This window comes from Pleurodeles waltl, chromosome 4_2 (genome assembly GCF_031143425.1).
Source record: "Pleurodeles waltl isolate 20211129_DDA chromosome 4_2, aPleWal1.hap1.20221129, whole genome shotgun sequence".
Taxonomy (NCBI): Eukaryota; Metazoa; Chordata; class Amphibia; order Caudata; family Salamandridae; genus Pleurodeles; species Pleurodeles waltl.
Window position 1 is genome coordinate 611,167,107 of NC_090443.1, and position 13,988 is coordinate 611,181,094.

At 43.1% G+C, this 13,988-nt stretch overlaps 1 protein-coding gene across 1 annotated transcript in view; it reads right to left on the minus strand.

Annotated features, from left to right (window-relative positions):
• The window catches only part of DPH5 (diphthamide biosynthesis 5), a 326,819-nt gene that overhangs the window by 226,635 nt on the left and 86,196 nt on the right, over positions 1–13,988 (minus strand). The window contains exon 3 of the mRNA XM_069232182.1: positions 5,013–5,121. Coding sequence (XP_069088283.1) covers positions 5,013–5,121 — 109 coding nt within the window. The remainder of the gene's footprint in view (positions 1–5,012; positions 5,122–13,988) is intronic.

A 13,988-nucleotide genomic window follows, 5' to 3' on the forward strand; every position in this document is an offset into this window, starting at 1 on the left:
ACATGCAAGAACCCCCCGAGATCACATCGCTGTCTGTGATTCTGCAGGGGAGCTGTGCGAGACGCTTGGTGTCCCGCCTATACGCATCGATACAGGAATCAAGAGCTCATGAGCTCTCAAAAGCCCCAGTGGAGTGGCAAAGAGGTCTGGGTGTACAGACGCACAATGGCCTTACTGCTGTGCTAAAACACGCTCTCTCTCTAAATGGCAGACATCGACTCATCCACTTCAAATTCCTCAATAGAATATATTACACCCCACTCCGACTACACAGATATGGTTTGCGTGAGAATTCGAGCTGCCCTAGATGTGGAATGGCAAAACCAATGGAGCGGGCCGATTTCCTGCATATGGCATGAGCGTGTGAGAAAATACAAATCTTTTGGAGAGCAGTATTTAAAGAACTAGAGGCTATGACTGGGGAATCAATAGATGCTGGACCATTCTTAGCACTTGTGGGGTGGGATGACCACTTACCAAAATCTGTTCGCAAATTGGTGGCTATGGGTCTATTGCTTGCTAAGCGCAAGATCGCCATGCAATGGGACCGTGGACCAATCCCTAAAGTGGATGAATGGCATAGAGATATGACTTATTGTAACACGCAAACAGACACTTACAGTGAGCTACTCCCTTCTGCAAATAAGCCAGCGAAATTCTGGGAAATATACAAACAATACCTTATAGGGAAAGAAACGGGAGAACCAGACGGTGAGATAACTGTTTGACATACAAAGCATGATCATTGTTATGTGTAAAAGTCAAGACTACCAATTGTATATATAAATAATTGAAAGACTCTGTACTGATAAAATCTGGAAGGTGAAAATATCCACTAAGAATGACGCAATATGACATTTGAATTGTATGAGTCTGCAAATGCATGATCTTATTGTACTGCTTCACTTGTTTGTATAAAAGCATAAATAAAAGATTTAAAAAAAAAAAAACTATAACACCACTTTAACCTATGTTTTTTCAATGAAAAATATCTATATCTATATATTTATTTATATTTATAGATATAGATATATATTCACTGAAAAACAGGTTAAATTGGTGTTATAGTTAGGTGAAAATGTCAGTCAAAACAAGGGTGAGGACTTGACTTATAGTTAAACAAGTTAAAGTTATTTGAGATAACTGGTGAAGTTCAGTGGTTTTGTTTGTTTAAAATAGTATGTTTTAACTGACATTTTCACCTAACTGTAACGTTCCTTTAACCTTTGTTTTTTTCAGTAAATTTATAAGGTTTTTTAATGCAAAGTAAGCTAGAATTACCATACCTAACTATAACTGGCTTTTATTGGGGGATGTATGTATGTTTATTTATATATATATATATATATATATATATATATATATATATATATATATATATATATATATATATATATATATAGATATGATGAATAGTCACCATTCTAAATGACGTATTGAGAAGGAAGATGTTAATGGATTTTTAAGGTGCTTACATTCTTTTCCACAGCGAAACATCTGAAGCAAAACCCAAAATTCCATTCATCCAGACAACTCCCAGAATTAGCATTTCCTTCCACTAAGTCTGTCAAGAGCTGCTGGAAGAAGCTGAGGTGTGGGGACAGAGACCAGATACCTGAACCTGTGGCCCACTTCTGTAAAGATTTATGGGTCTTTAGTTAGGACTCTCCAGGAGGTGGAATATTTATTGCCAACAAAGATGGATGCTTCAAGAGCCCTAAGAGGTAGGTGTGCTGGATGTTAGACCTGCTTTGTTTGCTCAATATGAGGGGAGAGCTCGAAGATGTTCTTTGAGAACTTACACTGTTTAAAGTGTTTTTGATGGTTTATGTAGTTGGTAACGCAGTCAAGCCCCAGCAAATGTCGTTACACAATCATAAACTAGGTCTTGTACAAATATTAAGGCCAGCTTGAGACATAGTGAGTACCCCTAGGTTACATGTTGTAAGCTCCGTTTCTATTTATTCATGAGGAGCGCAAAACGTATTTTCGGCTTCTTGGCAGAGGCAGAATGACTTAGGCTAAGTCTGGAATCTCATAACAAATGCCACATGTGTATGTGTGCCACGTCAGAACAGGACTATGATCCTGATCTCCTTGCTCTTAAACAAGGCCATTCGAAAGGCTAACTGGAGGTCATCAGAAAGAGCTGTGAGAAAATATAGGAGTTTTTGACCTTGCTGTTGCACTGAACCAAAACAGCATCAGCATTAATCTGGAACAGGGACAACTTCTATTACAACTTTTAACCAGTTGCAAAAATGAACTTTGCATCATTAACCGGCACTGCACAAATGGTGGATGCAGAACTCTACCTGTAAATGGAAGCTGCAACTAATGAGCGTGCTGTAGGATGAGTGGCCAAACAGAGTGGGTTCATCTGGTAAACTGCCTTAATTTTGAGTCAATCTTCCTGTTAACATCTGTGAAGGGTTGAGCCTTCCATCTTTTTTAATACAGGGGTTCAAAAACATATACATGGTACACGAACAAACAACTACAATAAAAACACCCATGAGCAACATATTAAACAAAAGAAAAAGGTAAATGTGTATAATCCGGACACAATTTTACATCAATAAATATTTTTCTCATTTAAAGTATAAAAGGAATTTACTCAAAGTGGTATGTGCTTCTCCTAACCATCATCCTTTTCTCTTACAAGGAAACGGCCTAATTCAAAGAGGCATTAAAGTGCATTCAACTTTTCCTCTTTCTAGATTAGTTCGGGAGTTATGAATGATTAGCTAGTTATCTTCCACAAGTGCCAATTCAACAATTAATGGGACAATACATATTATACAGTTTTTAAATCCTGAAAGCATATATGACACAATCAATCGTTATTCAATCAAAGCTAGGCAACCTTTATTTTTAAAAAAAAGTGTGCAATCCAGGCCTTACCTGTATATCAGATCGTGCATATATCTGGGAGAAACACCACTCCAAATACAGATTGCTCAGTTTACTTTTGCCACCAAAAGCACAGAATACATTATAGTCCTCTGGGCCTCTCTGATGGCCTATAAGGAAGCAAAGGTTCCAGCATTCCAGTCTCTGCTGGGGGGAGGAGAGTGGTGCAGCTTTCTCCTTCCATACAAACATGAATTTTACCCTGAACATTTTCCCTCTCCTCTCACTCTTCTGAGTCATGTTTCAACATCCCATTAAAGGTGCCGAAGAGTAGGTAAAGGGTGCAGGTGTGCGAGAATCCTTGCATCTGGAACCTGAGGTACTGAGACTATGACAGGAGTTAGAAAGAGGTGGCCATGAAACTGGGGTCAGAACTTGGAAGTCTAACATCTCTTGAATTTGAGCACGGAAAAGATTCATTATGGGCTCACAGATCAAGAACTTGTCAATAATGTATTTCTTCTAACCTTTTGTGAAACCTAGATTCAGTTGAGGGATAATTTGAGAGGACCTGGTGAAACTGGCATCCTACAGGCCTGCAAGCTTCATTGGCCACACCTGATCACGTGCAGAGGTGGCATGTGTAACTGTGGTCCAGGATGAGAAGGTGTGCTAAACGTAAGTAACTCCATAGGAAAATAACCCCCCTCTGAATTTTGAGAGAGGGTGGGTGCTAGTAATCACTCCTGAGCAGTCCCTTGGCTGGAATATGCCTCTTAAAGGTCAGTAAACCGAGGTAACAGAACAATGGTTTCAAAACACCCACGAGAGGTCATCTTTCCTTTCCTGAGCCCAGGGCACCATTCAAAGAACACGAACCCATTTACAGCTACATCTAGCAATGAGAAATTACTTGTTGTTGTATCGTGGACTTTGAGCTTTATTAAGCCTGAGGCAGGAAATAAAGGGGAAGAGTTCTGATTTTGTTTCCTATGGGCCAATATTTTGACAGAGTTTTTTTTCCCCAGATCACTCTGATTGCAGAAGTTTTATACATTCATTGACAGAATTGTGGTCAATGGACATCAGGATCATTTGACCTGGGCTCCTATTAGCGGTGATGATTACAGTGCACCATCAATGCCTGACCATCAACTGAACCTGTGCTAGCACAACTTAAATTTGTCACAACTGAGCAGTTTTTGAACTTTAATCAGTAACCAGAGAAATATTCCTTGTGGTTTTCCTAGAAGGTGCCACAATCACAAATAGTTTTTTTCACGTTGAGAAATCAACCTGATTAAGCAACAACAGGGCCACTGAAGCACTGCTGTGGAATGTACAGCTGGATTGCTCCTGGGGACAAATAAACCGTCAGTACATCATGTTCCAGACGTATTACACTGCAAATGCACCTCACTGCCAGACCTATAGTTTTAGGCTGCACGTGCACACTGCTGCACAGAATGGTGACTAAAGGCTTTGTGAAGTTCATGGACTTAATTCGAGTGTAAGGCATCTGAAACACCTGGCGTATTTGGTTTGTGTCTTGAGAGACCATCTCACTCACCTGGCATTATCTCAAAATGCTTTCCACCAAACAGTGGGATCACTGCAAAGTACTATCTTTGTGTTCAAAGCTATTTATAGCGCTGCTCCTGACTATTTATTGGGAATAAAGCCACACTTCTGGATGCCGATTAGAATCAATCACACTCAGTCTTCTAGCTAAATGTCAAAACTCCTCCACCGAACAGTCCCCAGAAACTCAATGCGATCAAGATTTTTTGAGTTGCTTGGTCACCTACTATAGAACTCCTGACACAACCACTTAAGAGCTACCCAGTCTCCGAGTCACTTCAACCAGGCCCTGGAAGCTCGCTTTACTAAGCTGGAAACCCCAGCCATTTGTTGTACTCTCCAGAATCCCACATCCTTCCCCATGATCGCCCCAGAAATCGTTGAAAATATGTTGCCTTAATAGTTTCTAGTAGTTAAGGTTTTATTTACAGTGTTTAGCATATAACGAGGATTCGCCATACCTGCAATCCCATTACTTGAACTCATGCATTCGTACTCCATAAGTGATCATCGAATCCATACTGAACATCACGTATCGCTGAGCTACTGTGCACAGCACTGCAAATGCGAGGAGTTACCTGCAAGCCACAGCATCCCACGGCGTTCATGATGGAGGCGTTATGAATAACTCGGTAAGGAATCCCAGCCTTCACTGCGCGTAGTACAAGATCACTGTGAGTTGTCGCCCTGTGTGAAAAGGAAGATTCAAAGGGCATATTAAATATCATTGCTTCATTTGGGAAATAATTTAACATTCCCAGGTCGCAAATACTTTACAAAAATTACTCATTAGTCTACTTTCACGCTCTACTTTTTCACCCGTGGTTGTGATATACGGGGTGTTTACGTTAACGTTCTGCACGGTTGGATCATACCAAGTTATTAAAGGAAGGCATATTGCGCTTTAGAATGGCAGGAAAGCCTTTCTGCGTGTTTGTTATCGGCCCAGGCCCACGTTTCACCATCGCTGCTTTCTTATCACAAAGTTGAAATTACCACACCGTGTTTGACTTCCGACCTCTCAAGCTGCTTTGGCAGCTGCTTAGAAGGGAAAGTGCCCTTTGTTCGGCCCACACCTGCAAACACATCTGTGCTGCAGCAACACGCCCAGCTCTCCGGCGTTCCAATAATGGCCTCTTCCTTCCACTCATTTTAAAGTGTTCAGTGCATCACAGCACAAACAAAAGCGGCCAGAGCTGGAACTTAATGGAGAAAAAAACAGCATCCCTACTTACTAGACGTGTTCCAGTGGCTAGAAATACATAAACATCCATGGCGACTATGGAAGCAGAGATGAGAGATACTATAGGTACAACATGCCCCCACGTTTTTTTTTAGGAAATCAGCCACTGCAAGAGGGTAACACTGAAAACAGGCGGGCGATGGAGAAGGCATAACCTTTCCACAGCTGGCTTTACGCATTTATCAGGGCGGTTTGTTTCCTGTCTGCTCCAAAACACAATGTTCTAAAATTAAAAGTACAACAAAACTTGGCCTTTCCACTCCAATGTTTTCTTTTGCGTTGCTTCACTTGTTATGCATACACTGTTTTAATGTCACGAAAAATGCTGCCACTAAAAGACCACGATGCTGACTTCCAGGCGCAAGTTGAAAGTCCACGCACTGCAGGATACATTTTCCCAAAATACCATGACAAACATACATGCAAAGCAACAACGATTAAAAGTAAATTGCGCAAATGTGTGAGGGGTCCTGCAACGTGATAACAACAGGTTAAAAATACTGAACGGCAATTATGAGAAATAAATGAGCATTAGCAAAGCCAGAAGTTCTCGCCTATGCAAGAGCTATCGACTTTGGCAATGTGTTTTAGCCATTATGCATGCCAGTACGGCTGCTGTTCAGCATGGCTGAAAGTTAGAGGTGTGGGGTGAACTGGAGTGGGGTAGATTAGGGTGGAGTGGAGTAAATTGGCAGAGTGGGGTAGAATGGAGTGGGATGGATTGGAGAGTGGTAGATTGAGGTGGGGGATTTGGGCAGATTAGCATGGTACATTGGAGCAGAGTAAATTGAACTGAAGTAGATTAGAGTACATTGGAGGGGTGTAGAGTGGGGTAAATTAGAGTGGGTAGATAGGAGTGGGGTAGAACGGGTTAGAGTGGAATGGGATATATTGGGGTACATTAGAGTGAAGTGGGGTAGATTAGAGTGGAGTGGGGTAGATTAGAGTGGAGTGGGGTAGATTAAAGTGGAGTTGGAGTAGATTGGGTGGATTATAGTAGGGTAGAATAGAAAGGAATGGAGTGGGGTTGCATTGAGGTAGTTTTGAGTGGGGTGCATGGGGGTGAAATGGAGTGGGGTCGAGTGGGGTGGATTAGGATGGGGTGGATAGGAGTAGATTGGGGAAGATTCGAGTGGGGTAGACTGGAGTGGGGGTAGACTGAATATGGATAGAATGGGGTGGAGTACATTGGGGGAGTGGATCAGACTGGAATGGAGGGGGTAGGTTGGGTGGATTATGGTAGGGAAGATTGGAGTAAAGTGGGGTGGAGTGGAGTAGACTGGAGTGAGATAAGAGTGGGGTCATTTGGAGTGCGATACATTGGAGAGGAGTAGGATAAATTGGAGTGAAGTTGATTGGAGTTGAGTTGGATGCATGAAGTGGGGGAAACTGGGAAGGGGTAGGGTAGATTGGAGTGGGATAGATTGGGTTAGGGTTGGGTGGATTGGAGTGGGTGGAAAGGGGTGGAGTGGGTTAGATTGAACTGGAGTGGCATAGATTTGGGTAGCATGTGATAGACTGGAGTGAAAGTGGAATAGACTGGATAGAGTGGAATGGAGTGTGGTAAACTGGGGTGGGGTAGATTGGGTGGATTGAAGCGGGCAGATTGGAGTGGGGAAGACTGGGTTAAAGGGAAATGGGGTAGACTGGAGTACAGTGGGTGGGGTAAATTGGGGTAGAGGGGAGTGGGGTAGATTGGAGTGAGGTAGATTGAAGAAGAGTGGAGTGGGGTAGATGAGAGTGGAGTAGACTGCGTGGATTACAGTAGGGTAGATTGGAGTGGGCTAGACTGGAGTAGGCTAGACTGGAGTGGACTGGAGGGGTTCAGTGCTTTAAGAGTGGGGTGGGGTGGAGTAGACAAGTGAGGTAGATTGCAGTAGGGTGGGGTGAAGTGGGGTAGAGTAGATGGGGTAGATTGGAGAAGGGTAGACTGGGGAGAGTTATGTTGGGGTGGGTGGGGTAGATCGGAGTGGGGTGAAGTATAATGGAGTGGGGTGAAGTATAATGGAGTGGGGTGGAGTGGGTTGGATTCGAGTGGGTTAGATATGAGTAGAGTGGGGTAGATTGGATGAAGTAGAGTGAGGAAGACTTTGGTGACGTGGAGTAAAGTGGAGTGGGGTAGATTAGACATGGAGTGGAAAGGGGTAGAATAGGTTGGAGTGGGGTGGGGTAGAATAGGTTGGAGTAGAGTAGATTGTGGTAGATTGAAATGTGGTAGATTGTGGTGGATTGAAATGTGGTAGATTGTGGTGGATTGAAGTGGGGTATATTGTAGTGAAGTGGGGTAGATTAAAGTGGACTTGGATAGATTAGAGTGGAGAGGAATTGGATAGATTGCAGTGGAGTTTGGAGTGGAGAGGGGTAAATTGGAGTGGGGTGGGGTAAACTGGACTAGGACAGATTGAACAGGAGTTGTGTAGATTGGAGTTGAGTGGATTGGGATACATTGGAGTGGGGTAGACTGGAGCATAGTGAGGTAGATCTGAGTAGAGTGTGGTAGACTGGAGGAGAGTGGAATAGACTGGAGTGTAGTGAAATGGACTGAGGTAGATTGGAGTGCAGTGGGGTAGATTAGAGGAGAGTGGTGTGAAGTGGGGTAGGTTGGAGGGGGTGGAGTGTAGTGGAATAGGTAGATTGGATCATAGTGGAGTGGATAGGGGTAAATTGGAGTGGAGTGTGGTAGACTGGGTTAGAGTGGCATAGACTGGGGTGGGGTAGATTGTGGTGGGGTGTAGTGGGGTGGGTAAATTCGAAAAGGGAGACTGGAGTGGGGAAGATTGGAGTGCAGTGGGGTACATTGGAGTGGAGTAGATTGGGGTAGACTGTAGCAAGGTGGGGTGTGGTAAATTGGTATAAACTGGAGTGAAGTGGGATTAGAGTGGGGTACAGTGGAGCGGAGTTAGTGGTGTGGAGGGACATAGAGTGGAGTGGCATCTTGTGTCCTGGAGTGAGTGGTGCAGATTGGAGTGGCATGGAGTCGAGTGGAGTGTCGTGTCGTGTTGTAGATTGTCTTAGAGTGGAGGGGCGTAGAGTGGAGTGGCATAGTGTTGAGTATACATGGTGTCCTACCACACTGCTATTACAGACAACACATTTTCAATTGAAATGATAATAACAAATGCTCAGAAAAACGGTTTTACTGCACACAAACAATAATATGTGCAAATGTTATAACCTTATGCATTGATGTATTTTGACCATATTCAAAAATCTGTTTCCACCACACTTTGGAATTACAAAAAATGTGATTCATTTGTACTAATTCTGAAACAAGCACAGTTCATTTTTTTGTTTCAGCTAGAAAGAAATCCCACACCCTCTCCTTTTACATGGACACTTAGCAGGATTGTCACATAAATCCTCTCACTTTGAAGCCAGATAAAGAACAGTAGGAGAGAGCTTGACATTTGACCAGTCTTTGAATACGCAGTAAATGTGACAAGATAGGAACAAGATTTAAAGGTCTGTTTACAGGAAGTGAGATTGTGGAAGAATACAGTAAACAAGGTTTGGGCAACGGGAGGGACAAACTCAAACTGGACAGCCTAGAGCAAATAAAGTCGGCAAATAGAAAGCCAGAAAGAGTAAGTTACAAACCATAAAGCCAATGGTAAGCAAAGGGCAGAATGTATTCCTAGTTCAGCTTTCTGAATGTCCTCAAGATGTCTGTGGCAAAGTAGACAGTAGCACTGTCTGGTAGGCTTTGACCTAAAAAGTGTCTATGAAAAGTTGCAAAAAGCTACAAACGGTCTACCTGAAATTGTAAAATGAAAATCATTAGTGACACGAGTGAAAGTTAGTCATCTATACTTCCAGGTAAACAAAGAAGGGAAGGTGATAAAAACCTCATAAAAACAGCCACATTATTAAGCGTGGACAATAGCCAAAAGAATGGTTCTCTCACAGTAGGGTGATGTATGTGCGTTTTTCCCAAGAGAATCACTGGACCACGGCAGGCTAATTCACCATCCAGACATTTTCCCAGGGAGCAACAACAGCGGGCTGTCTCCGTGGTTCATTGTCCTGAAATGTGGGGCTGGTTTGAACATTTTTGCCAGAGCTGAGTTTAGTTTTTAGTCCGGCCTAGACACCAATAATTTACTAAGCGTCAGTAAGGGTACCACTTCCATGTCACAACAACACGTTTCATCACTACATTTTCACCTACCAGATTAATGACATCTTTGGACTTCTGGTCTGATTTTAGCCTAAAAAAGGACCATTAGGCTATACCAAGACAGGCTGTTCACTATACAAAAGTGAAATAACAACCTCATACCAAAATCGCAACTGAAAGAACTAGATTATCACACCTGAAGCAATGATTTGAGATTAGAAAGTTTAGAACTCAAAAAGCTGCTTCCTCACGTTATATGGTTACCCTACTGACTGTCATATTAATAATATAATAATATACATATTGCTGTACTATTGCAATTGTGGTGTTGTAGGAGTATATTGCAGTTATGTTGCTGATGCGCTGTATCAGCAACAGAACTGTAACTGTCATGGCGTAGCGGTAATGATACAGTAACACAATGCTGTTTGTATATGTTATCACTTAAAGGTTAAACTCATTGGCTAAGCAAATGGGTGGCGTTGAAAGACTGCAGGCATCGGGTGGAAGAGTAAAGGACCAGAGGTGGGAAGACGGAGAAGCAACAAAGGGGACAGCAAGAGGAGGTAGGATCACACATGGAAAGAGAGTCAAGGAGCTTACCCGGCAGGTGAGAGCAGAATGAAGAAGCACAGGTGAATGGTGGAAAGAGGATGAAGAGATATAAGTGGAAGGAGAGTCAAGCAGCACAGTATTAACTTTGGTGCTTTACCAGCAATTTGTGGCATCCACCATCATCATCAGATTAAGTAAATATAGGCAGTTTTCAGTTGTCTGCCCACAGTAAAGAGAATTGTACCAGCACTAGGTTCATCAGAGGGTAAAGAAAACAGGAGACATGACTTGGATACCAAATATCAATCTACCTCTCCCACTCTAGCCCGATTCAAAAGAGTAGGCACGCTTTTATCCTTCAGTCAACAGCAAATTAGTCACCATCAGAGCTGAACAGTCTCCTCCTGCTCCTGTTGAGTCTGTGAATGGATGTGCAAGCTCAGGCTGCTCCCCACTGTTGCCTGCTTCCTTTGTGTTGTGGCAGCAAAGGACTGCTGAGAGGCCTGTCTTCCTGCCGTGTGGCGCAGCATGAGGTTTGCAGCATCCATCCCCAACACCACCACACAACCAAGAAACCAAACTGTGTGCTTCTGCACTTGTCCATGCTGTGCAAACCTGATAGCCGACATGAAATGTTGTAAAAGGGACCTGTTGTGTATCGGCCACAGGCATTGCCTCAGGCCATTTCTGTGAAGGCAGCACCGGTCCCATGCTGAAACCAGACTAGTGTCCCATACTAGCCTCTGAAGAGGAGAGGGTCAACCCAGGAATGTGGCACTGACCCCACTCACAGTGGAAGTTCTTTCCAAAAATGTTAAGTTGGCAAACAGCATGATTCTGAGCATAGTGCCACTCGTGCCCTGTTTGCTGCAGTAGGCGCTGGGCCAATGCTGCTGTTTCATCAGAAGCGCACCTGGGTAGGTTTTGAGAGGTAGCAGGGCTCTACAGATCATAAAAAAGATGCAGCGGTGCTCTCCATTTATGGCAGCAAAAGCATGCATGTCACACGGCCTGAGATATACAACTTTGTACATCAATCACCAATGCAATATATAAATGAGAAAAATGTAAACATCTGCAAAACGCCTTTGACTGCACTACTGAATAAATGGCATTTCACCCAAGCAAAGCCTGAAGATGGCCAGCCCAAAGCAACTGATGGCTGAAGGAGGCCGACTACTGAGGGAAAAGGCCTAGGAATACTGCTCCCAGAATGCGTTCTGTGGCACATCATAACTTTAGAATACATTGTATAGAGGAACACGATACCAAACTACTTTGTATGCAGACAACATAAGGGCCACCGAATGCAGTTCATGCAAACTCAGGGCATCTGAATGATGTGCATGTAGAAACCAAGGGTTTCAGCATCTTTTGCATGCACATACATATTTTCATAATTAGGACATCAGGTACAATATTACACATCAGGTGCACCCTTTGTTATGTTTTGTTTGTTATGTGCAGACATGTAAATTGTGCCCAATCACAGAAGAAAATGTGTTTTCCCTAGTGCTTGTGTGAATTCTGACAGTTTACCCATGCTATGGCTCGTTTTTAGGTTGAGCCTAGGCAGTGCACAAGCGCTGTCTCTCGACATGTTGTAATCTACATCTGTGGGCTTGCAACACACCCATCTCAAGCCCATCATTTTCATTTGTTCCTTGGCCTGTGTTTTGCTTCACTAATGACCAAGCTGAAACACTCATGCACTGACAAAAATCTCTGAAATGCACTTCTTGGTCCAAAGAAGACGTTTATTATTTCACTACACAAGGTTCCTAAAAGGAGATTAGCTTGCTGAAAGCACACATTTAAAAATGGTCACAGCAATGAAATGAAATAATGTACAAATGCTTCTCCACTGCAATATACACAGCAAGTATATGTATCTATATTATAATGCAAAGGGCATCACTGCTTCATCTCCCTCCTATTCAGCATCAGATCAGCAGATCCCACAATCTATCGAGGAGAGAGATCAATTATCCTCACAGTAAGGATGGCACACTCCAGCGTCCTGGACGTGCCTGAAATCTGAAAACACTCTCTGTCCGCCTTTCAAAATTTCCTTGATTTTGTAGGCAAATGCTTTACGTTTGTCCCGCCTTGAGGCTGCTTTGTTACCGTCTTGGAGACTACCCTGTTACATTGATTACTGCAGGATTGGCCATATACCTTAGTGTGGCGCACTACTTTTTTCTTTTGTCTCACCGCTTCGCACTGCGTGGCCATATGTTGCTTCTTACTCTTCCTTGTTTTGGGCATGCCGATGTTTCTTTGTGGTGTCTGCGCACAAAGGCTGCAAGCTGGAGGGGGGTCTTATTAATTTATTTAATAATTATGTTTAAAAAGGTTCATATAGCATAAACTCGATTGGAAGAGCGCTTTACATGCGGATGTGAAATTTCATACAGCACAAACTCGGTCAGAGGACTGCTTTACATGACTATGTGAAGTCTCATATAGCGCAACCTTGATCTGAGGAGCGATTTACATGAGAATCACTTAACAAGTTTAGCAGTTAAAACATATACAAACTGGAGCATTTAACACCAAAAAAAGCCACAGAAACCCTCAAAGCGGTCCTCCCGGCACAGCTGGAGAGCAGATTCTGGAAACTCACCACACAATGCTTTGTAGGGTATTTCGTTTTCAAAACATTTTTGCCCATAACTCAGCCTGTGATGGTCCTACTAGGCTCGACACACTATTTCTGTCTAGGTCATCTCTGGACCCCCACACTAGGTTGAGGGGGACCCCAAAATAGTAACCTCTCCCACCATTCAATGTCTTTTTAAGCTCTCTCATGGCTGGAACCTTTGTTTTAAAGCTGGGAGTAGTTTGTGTTTTAAGGGCCTTGTTTGTAATAGTATTGCAATAGGCCTGCTGGGCATGAAAATGTGTAAGGCACTACGCCCTCTAGGGGCTCCATATGTGGTAAATACTGCATTACTTTCTGCCATTCTGTTTTCATGTTGTTATGCCCTCTAGGGGCTGACTATATGGTTACATGACCATGGGCCAGATGTACGAAAGGATTTTACCCATTCTGTGTCTATGGGAAAAAGCTTTCGTACATATGGCCCCATGTTTCTTAAAACTGCTATTTTTATTATGGTGTCCTCTAGGGGCTGTTCTGAGCGTTACAATCAAGATACTACAATATTCACTGTACTCTGAAACTTGCACCAATACCTTGCGGGCATTCCATTTACAAAATAGTTTTGCCCATTAACTCGTTGTATGGTGGTCCTACAACAATGGGTCCACCATCAAAATGTTCAGCACAACACACTCTTTCTGTCTAGGACATCTCTGGGTCCCCACACTAGGTTGGAGGGGACCGCAAAGTAATAACCCCTTCCACCAGTCAGTGTCTTTTTGAGTTCTCTCATGCCTGGAACTTTTGTTTTACAGCTGAGAGTAGTTTGTCTTTTAAGGGCCTTGATTGTAATATTATTCTAGTAGGCCGGCTAGTAGGCCTGAAAATGTGGAATGCACTACACCCTCTAGGGGATAAATATATGGTTACACTGCATTACGTTCTGCCATTCTGTTTTCATGTGGTTATGCTCTATAGGGGCTTACTATATGGTTCCATGACCATGTTTCTTACAAATGGTATTTTTATAGTGG